This window comes from Tiliqua scincoides, chromosome 2 (assembly GCF_035046505.1).
Source record: "Tiliqua scincoides isolate rTilSci1 chromosome 2, rTilSci1.hap2, whole genome shotgun sequence".
Classification (NCBI taxonomy): domain Eukaryota; kingdom Metazoa; phylum Chordata; class Lepidosauria; order Squamata; family Scincidae; genus Tiliqua; species Tiliqua scincoides.
Genome location: NC_089822.1, coordinates 203,374,973 through 203,388,085, shown reverse-complemented (window position 1 = coordinate 203,388,085; position 13,113 = coordinate 203,374,973). Strand labels below are relative to the sequence as shown.

Below are 13,113 nucleotides of genomic sequence, written 5' to 3'. Positions count from 1 at the left end.
GCCGAGCCCCACACAAACGCTCTGGATTCTGTGGAGCAGAACTCCACCGGACCTGCCTCTCCCTCCCCGACACACCTCCTCCCCGCCCTATTCCCGCCCTCGCCTGCCTCCCCCCACCCGCCTCCCCCCACCCACTTTCCTCACTGCAGGTCGGGCAGTGCATGCAACCGCCGAACAGTAGAGGCCGGGCACCAGGTGCTGGCCTAGCATTAGGCCTGGCAAAGGTGCCTTACTGCATGTTTGCAACAGCGCCTGCTGGCGGTAAGCCGATGCGTCAAGCTCAGGATTGGACTCTTAGTCTGCATAAACTTCCGCAAGCACGATCTACAATTTAGCTTCAATTTCTTCCTCATAGTAATGGGTTTGCAACCCAATGCCAGCACTCAGTTTCAATGATGTATTCACCTGCGTGCAGACTTGTAGCATTTTAACCACCATTTTTAACAGTGGAGTAAAGTGAAGACCCCAAACCAAAAAGGAAATCAGAAGGTATGCATTACTCTAGTCTTTCCTGCTCAGGTTCTTCAGAACCACCTGAAAAAACATTTTACAAACTGAGTCTCTTCTATATAACATACATGTATTAAAGCAATGTTTATGGGATACAGCTAATTAACTTCAGAAAAACTCTTTAAAATGAAAGATAAATTGGGAAATCCCTAATTCGAATCTCACTTCAGCCAAACTCACTGGGGAGTGCGAAGTACGTGACTTTATTAAAAGCTGCAGATGGACATAATTCATCCTACAGGCAATTGTCTAGAGAACACCAGAAGAAAAATGTGGGTTCATGTCGCAAAACTCTCATGTACTTAAGCGGCAAGCATGGAAAAGAGTTGCCCTTCTGAAGACAGAAGCTTTACCTCCACTGGTGATGTCATGCCCTGTTCATTGCGCCCCAGACCAGAACCTTCCTTCCAGCCCATGGCCTGCATCATACGGCTTCCTTTGTTATTGTTCCCCATTCTTCCTCTGTCTGTGGGCTTATAATCACTGCAAACAAATGTATGTATATTGATATGGAAAGATTTTCAGAGCATGCACAACTGTATAAATAATTGTATAAGCTACAATGTATTTTACAGACATAAGTGAAACTTTATGAGCCAGACTGTCAGATTTACCAAGAGGCCCATTTTCAAAAAAAATTGACCATAAAGAAAATGTAGATTCTCCAAAACTACCTGAAAAAACATAAGCCCACTCAACTTCTTTTGTATAATACACACTAAAGCGTTTTTTAAAAGATGTACTGGGTATGGTTGATTCACAGTCCTAGCTGCAATCCTACCCACACTTACCCAGGAGTAAGTCCCATTTACTATCATTGTTAAAAGAATATACATAGTAGCTTGTTCGAAGTATAGGTCTGTAACATTTCCCCAAATGCAGTCACATCCCATGGGAGCATCAAGTCTAATAAATTAAAAATGAAATATTGAAACGAATGGGGACCCACCTGAAATGGGCTCATGACCCACCTAGTGGGTTCCAACCCACAGTTTGAGAAACACTGCTCTAGGGAGTCTTAAGCAAGCCACTCTCAACCTCAACTGCCTATTTTCAATATGGGAATAATTCATACATGTCTTTACAGGATACTAAGGATTACTAAGAATGTATGCAAGGTATTTTGAGTGCTCTAAAACACGATACAAACAGTATGGAGCATTCTTAACCCTATCATTTCCTTATCCACACAAGTCACTAAAGTTGTCACAGATATACTATTTTAAAAGTCAAAAACATGCCATTACCTTTCAGGATCTCTGACATACTTTGTCCGTTTTCTCTCTGGGGAGTCCCTTTCCATGAACCTCTCTCTTCGGTCACTTCCTTTTTCTTTAAACTTTCCCTTTAAATCAGAAAGTAAAGTTAGTAAATATGACATGACTGCGTCTCCCTCAACATATGCCTAAAAACTTGTTCTTTCACTGAAAATCACTAATCTTCAACCAGATATATCACCTCTTGGGGAACCAAACCATCCTGCCAATGGCTTACATGATAATGGCATGGTGGTAGTAATGTCATATCAAAGTGCTTCCAGGCACAAGAATCAGTCAGTTTAATCTTCTATCAACAAGCTGGGAACACAGTTTGGTTAGTGTACATGTATGGTATTTGGGTTTCTTTCATTGTGTTTAATCAGGGCTGGCCCAAGACTTCCTAAGGCAGCACATCAAATGCTCCCCCCCTTACCTGATGCTAAGTCAGCCTCTGTTCCTTCCATTCTCCAATGTTCTAGCTCAACACTCTCCTCTCCTCCACATTTTCTCTTCCTTTTCCAAATCATGGAGTGGAAAAAAAAGGAAAGACAGTGGAGGAAACTAGGTTGAGTGCCTCCCACCCATCTGCTGCCTGACTGCTTCAGTTGGCCTCATTAATGGGCCAGCACTATTTTTGAGTGCTGTAACTAAAAGAGATAAACATTTCATATCTGAATTCTTAAAACATTGAAATCAATCTCACTTCTCTTTTGAGCATGAATTCTGCAGTCAGAGCCTACATCTTTTGGCAGCTCCAGCTTGTATTCAAACATCTCTCATATGGATGGTCTGCTCTGGAGGAAAGCTTAAACATCCTATGAGAAATTCCTAAACACTGTTCCAATGGCATTCCCATGGCACTGTTAATGAAACACTGCAATCTCTCTACATGGCAAAGAAAAGAGTTCCCACGGTTGGATGTTTCTAAGCAATTGTATTGTTTCATTTTGTTCCACTTGGAACATTCTCTGATGCACAGTGCTACATCCAAATAGCAATTATGCTAATAAAATCCAAAAAAAATAAGACACGTCAGCATTCTGCAGATGGAATGTTACAAGGAGACTGCACAGCTCACACAAAGGAGGAATCTACTGCTTGTCAGTCCAGCATTTGAATGCTATTATATTTGTCTATGATAGTGCTGTTTAAGGTTGCTATCGTATAACAAAAGAGTGGGGTGGACACTAAGGAGGGTAGTATAAAATAAAATCTAAACTGTAGCCTGAAGTAGCTCTTGAAAGTGAATTAAACTATGTGTATATTTCATAGTGTTGAAAGTTAGTATTGGTGGGACAAGCAGAGTTTTGTTCACAGGATATGGCTTTAGCAGAGCCAGTGCTGTGCAGGAGTAACACAGGCATATTTCCCCATTCACCTCACGCTCTCGCCTCTCCAAATATGCCAGTTCTTGCTCTGATCGTTTTATCTTCCGATGGATCTCCAGGTTTTGCTGTAAGAAAAAAGAAATAGAGTGAATAAATACTTCTGAATAATCTCACTTTATGCAATGACAAATATTCCTTCTATCTGTTTCAAATGCTTAGCCAATCCTCTAGTTTTATGAGCAGCAACATACTGGGAAGAACAACAGTCATTTGGGAACAATGTCAATTATATTAAAACAAAAGTACTTAATGCAAGATAAAAATTTATAATTCTCATTTATTGCTGTTTCAGAAGAACTATGCTCTGACAGACATATCATTTTGCGAACCTTCCAAATCTCTTGTGGGCTGCATCCTTATCCCTGTCTTTTTTCCATCATTAACCATGGTTTAGCTGAGGTTAACTAACCATAGTTAGTTTTAAACCAAAATTAGAAAATTGGTTTAAAATGTATTTTAAAGCTAACAGCCAAAGTAACTTCAGTTAGTTTTAAAGCTAGAGTATTACATATAGCAGTGGTCTTCAACCTTTTTCATGGCATGACCCCCAAAAATAAATAAATACAGTATGAGACCCGGGACCCACCATTGGTCCTGCCCCCCTCCTGGGTCTCTATTCTCCCACTGCCTGCCCCTGTTGCTGCCCACTCCCCACCCTATTACAGCCTCCCAGCACTGTTTACTTTAACAAAATCTTATCAGAGAGAACAGAAAAAGTTTATCATGAAGCCTGGCACTAGTGAAAGCTATTTTTGCAAAACTGCTAAGAACCTGAGCAGGACTGGGACACAATCTCCTGGCACCTGAAGGGGTACAACAGATGTCTCCCCTTTTACCTGGTGGTGCTCTAGACCAGTGGTCTTCAATCTTTTTCATTCCTGTAAGTTGCTGTGACTCTACAACTAAGGCTTTGCAACCCCGTAGCTGAAGAACACTGCCATACAGAGTATATAGTAGCAGTTACCAAACTGTGGTTTTGGGACCCACTAGTGGGTTGTAACCCAATTTTTGTTGGGTGATGAAACTGACAGGACAAATTAGGCTATGTGCATCAAGGGTTAAACAAGCTGCTACTTGGGGTGGCACTGCTGCCCAATCACCATTATAGCCACAGTCTTTGGCATTTATAAATCTGGCAGCAGCTTCTAGGGCCTCAAGTGGTTCCCTAAGTTTGGGAATCACTTAAGTATAACAGCATTACACCATAGTTAACACTAAAAAAGGAAGGGAGGAGGAGTTCAAACCAGATACAGGAACTGGAAAGACAGAGCACATGTGAATCAGGAAATATGTCTGTGAGAAACCTTTCTGAAATGTAGAACCTCAACAATAACTTCGCACTTACATACTTCAATGCCTTTACAGTTTACACCAACTCCCTTCTTACAGATACAGGAGAAGCAAATAAATATCATGACCCATTTTTTCCCCCACTGCATTTTCTAGTCTAAAACATGCATATCTTGAAAGATTGCGCTTCCAGAACTTTGAATATTAGTCACTCTAGGAAACATTACTGTCATTATTGAGTAACACACCCAGTGCTTTTCAGAGAAACCTGAGCTGCTAGTCTACCTCTGGAAACAGAAAAAAATAGTCCAGTGGCCCTTAAAGAATGTCTTCTGCGACATGCGTTTTGTAGTCTAGAAACTATTTCATCTGATGTTTCCAAAATGTTCTGTTACAAGAAATGTGTTTATCTTCATGGTGCTACAAGAGTGTGGGTGCAGCTCTTTCTCCAGAATTGCGCATTGGAAGAAAAACAGGATCTCCTAAAATAATTAATTCTGAAATATTTTCAAGGGCAGCCACCATGTAAAACTGCTGTTTGCACACAAACACTGAGTGGCTACTGTTCTATTACAACAAGATTGCTGTAATTATAATATAGTATAACATAAAAGGATTGCAACTATCATGAGTGCAAATATGGGCACACAATGCAGCAGCCCTTCTCAATCAGCTATGGCATTTCATTAAACTGCCCATAGAGGAGGTTGGCCAAGGAGATGAACCAGAGGAGATTTAAAAACCTATCATTCTTCAAACAGCGCATTTTTATTTTATTTTATTTATATACGATATCCAGTACAGCTCAAACCCCAGATTTAGCAAGATTATTTTATCCTGGAACCTTCTACGTTCTGATGGCATTCTATAACTAATATTTTGCTTCTCTGCCAATCAAAAGATTTGTCAAATGAAGCAAGGAAACTAGATGAATATCAGATCCGCCTGAACACACTGCTTCCCTTCTTACTTTGTGCAGGTTAGAAAGTTGTTGATGCTTGACCAGTACTTCCTTATTTGGAAACTGCCTCCTGCAAAGTAAACATGCTAACTTATTCCAGTCAGTCAGCTTGTCCTCATCATTTTCAGCCTTCTGGGGCAATTCTTCCTGTTGCACTGGTGGCCGTGGGGGTGGCTCTTCCTCCTCCTCCTCCTCCTCCTCATTGTCACTATCTCCACCATACTCCCCTAAGAGTCCTATGAGTGGATTCACCACCTTTGGCTGTAGAAAAAGGACAACAGAATAAGATCCACATGCAGTCCCACCCTCTCTGTCTCTTGAGTCATTCGGAAGTCATTTTTGTTGATATTCCTCTGCAATACAACATTCATGAAGGTTAACCAGCACATCAGAGCAGAAGGTAAAGCATAGATCTAGTATCTGAGAAGCTAATTCTCTATAAGGGAGAACACTTAGGGCCCAATTCTAACCAATTTTCCTGTGCTGGTGCAGCCATGACAATAGGGTGTGCACTGCATCCTTTGGTGGGGAGGCAGTCACAGAGGCCTCCTCAAAGTAAGGAAACATGCATTCCCTTACCTCAGAGCTGTATTGCAGCTACACAGGTCCTGGAAAGTTGGATAGAATTGGGCCCTTAGTCTGTAGTGATGTTGTACAGTCCAGAATTCTACCATCTTAATCTACTACCGTAATCTCCATAATGTGTAGAATAGGTCTAAGCCTAAGGCCTGATCTACACATGTAGCAGAATAACACAGTAAAATGGACTATACAACACACAGAGCTGTTCGGGGGGACACCACTTTTTCAATGCTTGCTTCTAACACATCCCTACATGTAGTGAGCAGTATTAGCTACAGCCTTTCTCCCCAATATGCTAGCTGACGAATTTCTTTCCTCCACATCATGTGTGGCATAATGGCCTTTCCATTTGAACAGGTTAAGTTGATTCTAGTTTCTCATTGTGCTGCATGTATAGATCATGTCAAAGATACTAGCTTTTTCTTTAATGTTACGCTTCTGTTAACATTTTGCCTTTTTCTCCTTCCCGCCAAAAACCTCTCCCCAGCATTCCTCTTTAGTTGCTCTTTGTTTTGGAATATTGGCTCTTAAAAAAAAAGAAAGAAACAAAACATTTTGCCTTTTATTAAAAGCAATATTTTGTTTGCAGTATTACAATTCAGGGGCCAAAGACAGTCCTCAGTTGGTGAACCCTACTATAGCCACTCAACATTATTAATTGTTAGCAGCAAACAAAGGGGCCATTGTTCAAAAAATACTGCTATTCCCGAAGAATACTGCTGTTTTATTTCACTTACATTTCACCTTGGCAAGCTTTAGTGTGGTTTAAAGGAGGCTTCCAAGCAGTCTACCCAGCCAAGCCCTGCCTAGGCAGAGAGCTGCTGTTAACAATATAACAGCATCTCATGCTCTCCAACCATTCTCTGGGTCCTTTAAAATTTATTTCAGCTAACATTCATCCTTGCTTCCAGCCTAATGGCATAATACTATTCATGATGAACCATGCCAGTCTAGGGTGTCACAAGTGTGCTGTAAAGCCTGTTGTGTCACCCAGCGACACAGAGCTGGTGGGAAGGCCTCTGCCATTCTGCTAGTGCTGCATCCGCCAGGAGTGCCCAATGGAGTAGGTAAGGGCTGACCAGATGGCGCAAGGGCAGGGAGAGGGTGGATTGGATCCACAAGGGGGCAGGATCCGTGGTGCTGGCACACAGCAAATCCTATTCCCCCTCACAGATTTTATATTGTATTGGCAACCTTCAGTCTCGAAAGACTCTGGTATCGCGCTCTGAAAGGTGGTTCTGGCACAGCTTGTAGTGTGGCTGAAAAGGCCAATCCGGGAGTGACAATCCCTTCCACACCGGGAGCAAGTGCAGTCTGTCCCTGGTCTGTCTCCCTGGCTATGGGCCTTCCTTCTTTGCCTCTTTGCCTCAGACTGGTGGCCAAGTTTCTCTTCAAACTGGGAAAGGCCATGCTGCACAGCCTGCCTCCAAGCGGACCGCTCAGAGGCCAGGGTTTCCCACTTGTTGAGGTCCATCCCTAAGGCCTTCAGATCCCTCTTGCAGATGTCCTTGTATCACAGCTGTGGTCTACCTGTAGGGTGCTTTCCTTGCACGAGTTCTCCATAGAGGAGATCCTTTGGGATCCGGCCATCATCCATTCTCACGACATGACCGAGCCAACGCAGGCGTCTCTGTTTCAGCAGTGCATACATGCTAGGGATTCCAGCACGTTCCAGGACTGTGTTGTTAGGAACTTTGTCCTGCCAGGTGATGCCGAGAATGCGTCGGAGGCAGCGCGTGTGGAAAGCGTTCAGTTTCCTCTCCTGTTGTGAGCGGAGAGTCCATGACTGGCTGCAGTACAGAAGTGTACTCAAGACGCAAGCTCTGTAGACCTGGATCTTGGTATGTTTTGTCAGCTTCTTGTTGGACCAGACTCTCTTTGTGAGTCTGGAAAACATGGTAGCTGCTTTACCGATGTGTTTGTTTAGCTCAGTATCGAGAGAAAGAGTGTCGGAGAAAGAGTGTCGGAGACCTCCCAGACTTAAAAGCCCAACATAGGGTTGCTCAAATCTGTGCCAGCAATTTTGCTGGCACTGATCTGAATAGTCCCACTGTGTAGGCTGGGGCTTTATCCAGTCCCCTTACCCCAAGAAGGCCTCCAGCCTGCTCCTTCCCAGCTCTGCATGCAGCATGGGCCCAGCACTAATTAGGATTGGGCTGTAAGTCTTCAAATGAAAGAGTCATTTTATAGTGCTTGTAATTCCTCCTAACAGTCAACAAATCTAAACATCTAATGTGGAAAGAGACAACCTGTGCAAGTGAATGCAGAAAAAGATGCATCTACAGCCCAGTCCTGTACATGTTTACCCATAATAAGCACTAACCCTGGTAAATGGGTTAAAGACTGAACTGTTCAGCTGGACCACTGCATAAAGCAACCAGCAGTCTATTCAGTGTTGCTGCAAAACAGAAGGGACAGTATAATTTTTTTCTCCTGAAGTTCCCTGCTCCTGGCTCAGAACAGTCACAACTGTCACTGGCAGGTTTTTTGCAGTCTGCACAAGACAATTTCAGAAGGGCATTAAGCTCCACCATTGCTACGTTTGTTAAAGTCAGCAATTAGGAAACATTGTCTCAGCAGACAAATGCCAAGGAAGATCTTCTTACTGGGGGTGTGCTCTCTTCTTTTTTCAGAGTTGGAGGTAGTGGTTTTTTGAAGACATCTTCTGCAGGAAACGTCTCCTCTCGGGGTTCATTCTGAAACCATAAATGCTGGGAGTTAAGCCTATAATAACCAGAGTTTCCACACCATTTGCTCTGCAGCTCTCTGTTTCTTATCAATATCTTATAGCTACTCTCTTTCCACAAGCCTCATTTACAAAGCAAAGTGATCCTTTGGACTTTTAATAAACTTGTTACATTTTGACCTGCCTGGCCCATGTTAACATAGCATGGGTCTGCTTGGCCCATGTTAACAGATTCTTCAGTGAATTGGCATGCCTCTTCACCCTGCAGATACTACTATGCAGGGTGAAGAGGCATGGTTTCGGTCTGATTATTAAATTTAAAGTCATTTATTTTAATAAGAACCTGTGGGGTTCAGTGCTTTCCTGAGAGGATGTTTTTCCCTGATACCCTCTCTCTGCCCAAGATATCCTGAGATAGAGGCCAGATCTACCCTATGAATGGCCCAGCCTCCACAGGATGCAGAGACCAGGCCTACCTGTGGCTTTCAGTAGCCAAGGGTGGGACGGTGGGAGCTCCCCCCCCCCAATGTGTCAAATACACTTGCAGAAAAGAGCAACCAAAATTATTACTGGGTTGGGGCATCTCCCTTACAAGGAAAGGCTACAGCATTTGGGGTTCTTCAGTCTAATAAAAAGGCGCCTGAGGAGGGACATGATTGAGACATACAAAATTATGCAGGGGAAGGATAGAGTGGATAGAGAGATGCTCTTCTCCCTCTCACACAACACCAGAACCAGGGAACATTCACTAAAATTGAGTGTTGGGGGAGGTAGGACAGAAAAAGAAAATATTTCTTCACCCAGCTCGTAATTAGTTTGCAGAACTCCTTGCCACAGAGTGTGGTGATGGCATCTGGCCTTGATGCCTTTAAAATGGGATTGGACAAATTTATGGAGGAAATGTCCATCAAAGGTTACAAGCCATGATGGATATGTGCAACCTCCTGATTTTAGAAGCAGGATACCTCAGAATGCCAGATGCAAAGGAGGCCACCAGGATGCAGGTCTCATGTTGTCTTGTGTGCTCCCTGAGGTACCTTTTGGGCCACTGTGAGAGACAGGCACTGGACCTTTGGTCTGACCCAGAAGGGCTCTTATGCTCTTACACTAGATATGCCACTGGGAAACTACCAAGGTTTTTACCTGGTCAGCTACTAAAGAGAAAAAGGGAGCAGGAAGAGATGCATACACGCTAACCATTAGGTTCTACTCTCTCTGGTCAGCTGGCCTTCTCCCAAGAATCCCTTTCCTTGACAGCCTTCTGTCTCATTTCTTCTTAAATATACACATAGGTTTTGCAGTGTTTTGTAACCGTTATGGTTTCCATAAAATTGTAAAATCTCATATAGACAGATCTGTCAAAAAGACATGTGAACTCACTGGATTATAACTTGACTGCAACTCAGATTATAAACTGGAAGTGAAACTAGGCTATTTATATATTAATATAGGTTAAGAAAACTCTACCATCACCATATCTTGAAGATGTCCACTCTTGCCTAGTTGCAGAGAAAGGCTTTGGCAATAACAGAATTAACGCTTGCTCCTACCAGCAAGCTGAGATTCTTTGCTTATTGTGCAATTCACAAAGATGATCTTATGAGACTGAGATTTACCTTGGCCGATTTATTCCGGTGTCTCTCTTTTCTCTCTCGGTTATCTCTATTGGATGTGTCCTCTCTTTCATTTAGCCTTTCCTGACTCTTACGCCTCCTTCCACTAGGTGGTGGTGGTGGTGATGGAGATGCTTCTCGGCCCATTGGTACTTCTCTCTGAAAGGAGATATTTGAAGCAAGTTTCATAAAAATATTTCCTCCTATCTCTTTACCAAGAAGCAAATACCCATACCACACAGTCTTACCTGCGTATTGGGATCATAGTATACTCCAGATATGGGGTCAAAATAATTTCCAGTGTCTGGATCATAAATGAATGTGGACATATCAGAGGATGCTAAAGGGAAAGAAAAAAGGGCAGAGGTCAGATCATTCCAACAGTGGTGCACACCTTCTAAATAAGAAATGGCTTGCTGGTACCTGTGGCAGAAAATTGAAAAAGCAGCAGCAGACCATTTCAGCAACGTGGAGAGGGGGGATTTGCTGCATGGGTAACAGCTTATCCTCCATACCTACTTTATCCAGGTTTTGCGCACTGGAGAGGACACTCTGTTCCAGAACCACCATTCAGAGCGCAATACCATAATCTTCTGAGACTGAAGGATGCCAACATGGAACAACATGGATGTCATCTAAGCACAGTCTCATCTTGCCTAATGATTGGGCCAGCCCTAGTAGTTCGAGACCTGGTCCTTGTGCCACCCTGGAGCACAGGACTGCAACATGCTTACCCCCCCAGGAGATTTACCCCAGCTGTTTGGATCCTCATGCAACATTCTTGAGTGCTCCAAAAGCCTTCTGAGGCCTCCAGAGCACAGTTAAACAGTACTTCTGGTTTTCTGGTGAAAACCGGAAATACTGTTTAAGGCCTCTTTGGAGGACTCAGGACTTTTGGAGCACCCAGGGATGCAGCACAGGGCTTTGCTGGCCCGTGGAATGGCTTCAAAGATTGGACGGAGGCAGTAGTGGTGGTGCACACAGCCATGCCGCCCCCACAGACATTGTGCCTGGGGTTTTTGCCCCCCTGGCCTACCCAGGACTGCCATTGAGTCCTGGAACAAAGCCATAGGGAGAAGTTATGCTGCTGATAGATTATGAAACTAAAACAGAAATGTTTTAAGGCCCAGGCGACTAGCACTGCACATTTCTACACACTGTCCTTAATATATGACTTTCCAAGAAGGAAGAAAGTACAGATTTCATCATTTGATCAGTTCTTGAGGTCTGGTGAGACACTTTGGATATATGCTGGTCAGGTACCAGGGCACAAATATGAAATCTACAATAAGTAGCTCAGTAGAACTAAAGGGAAACAGCTAGGTTTTGACAAGTGTTTTTAAAGAACAAATTGACAGGAGTATCAATCAGCGCTCCTGAACACTCTTAAGCAAGTTCCTGGGAAATTCTGTAAAGAAGCCTGAAAGCTACAGACAGTTCTCAACTAAAGCTACTGTGCACCAAATGACAAATATTGGATTTGCTTTTTCCCCCCACATCTGTGGGGAAAGTGCCACACGAAGAACAGCAGACAACAGTGCCACATAAAGAACAGTAACAAGAAAATGATCTTACACTCTGATCTCCGTTTTTGTGACTCAGCACCCCTCCTGTCTCTCATGCCCCTTTTGCCCTAGAATATTTTAAAAAAAACTTTTAGAAACACAGAGCAAGAAAGCAAAATATCTGCTGATTTTTCACTTTTTTCACTATTTGTAACATTCCAGGATAACTAGCATGCACAAAGTGCACCAATATGTAGTTTTCTAGGTGCAGTGCAGAGCACAAGGAAAACTAGTAAAAACTCACTGACTGATATCAGAAGAATTTCACCCAGGCTAGCTGTACAATACAGAAGTGTCAAGCTTCCCAATGTTTGCAGAACTCCTTGTGCTTAGTCGCAAAGTGGACAGGAGGAACAGTAATACAAATCCATACTGTAAACTACAGACATCTCTGATGGCAACCTTTGTAAGACCACGCCGACAAACACTGATAAACTGAACTATTAAAACCCTCAGCCAGTCCATGAACGATGATGCTGTGTAAGCAACTGTGGAATGGAATATTCATTCATTGTCCAGTGTGGGTTGGAAAATCTGAATGCAGTCATGGAACAGCAGGAGGAAAAGCATAAAAACCAGCCACAGATTATAACAAGAGCATGAAAAAGCAAAATTCATTTGTACAGCTGATAGGAAACCCCTAGTTTGTTCCAAATACTACCACAGGCGTACCTGACCGTAGCGGGGCATATCACCGTCGTCCCCATATTCGTTCCTAGCAACAGAAAGAACAGCATCTAAGTTAATGTCAACTTTTAAGGATTCAAATGTTACCTAAGTGTTAATTTGCCATCATCCTAAACTCAGTAATTTCAATGAGCCAGTTAGTCTGGGAGAAACTGAACAAGTAACATACTGACAAACTATTCTTATAGCACAAGCCAAGATGGAATATTCCAATATCAGCAAAGGTCTTCCTCAATAGTGAAGAGGCATCCTCATCTCCAAAATCATCTCTAACTTGCCAAATTTCTGTGAGTATAGTAGTATTACAATGAGCTTTGTAGGTTGGTTTTTTGTGTGTGTGTTTTTTTTTTTGGCCAGCTGCTGTCTGTATTCACAAAACCTCCCTTCCCAATTGCTTAGGATTAATGTGGTCATGGCACGTTGCATTTGTTACAGCTGGAACTAATAGTGCCAAGCTGCTGAGAATCCTGGGACAAAGCCCTATACTGCGCCCCACCATTATGCCCCCCTGACAGCACATTGGGAATTACCACTGCCACTGGTAATGAGGATTCAGGTGTTGACCTGGCCAG

At 43.1% G+C, this 13,113-nt stretch overlaps 1 protein-coding gene across 1 annotated transcript in view; it reads right to left on the bottom strand.

Moving 5' to 3' along the window:
• RBM6 (RNA binding motif protein 6) overlaps nt 1-13,113 on the bottom strand; it is an 86,675-nt gene that overhangs the window by 2,034 nt on the left and 71,528 nt on the right. Inside the window, exons 12-20 of the mRNA XM_066617668.1 lie at nt 12,527-12,569; nt 11,865-11,922; nt 10,538-10,629; nt 10,293-10,448; nt 8,597-8,686; nt 5,418-5,669; nt 3,148-3,222; nt 1,758-1,855; nt 864-993 (exon numbers count right to left, since the gene is read on the bottom strand). Coding sequence (XP_066473765.1) covers nt 864-993; nt 1,758-1,855; nt 3,148-3,222; nt 5,418-5,669; nt 8,597-8,686; nt 10,293-10,448; nt 10,538-10,629; nt 11,865-11,922; nt 12,527-12,569 — 994 coding nt within the window. The remainder of the gene's footprint in view (nt 1-863; nt 994-1,757; nt 1,856-3,147; nt 3,223-5,417; nt 5,670-8,596; nt 8,687-10,292; nt 10,449-10,537; nt 10,630-11,864; nt 11,923-12,526; nt 12,570-13,113) is intronic.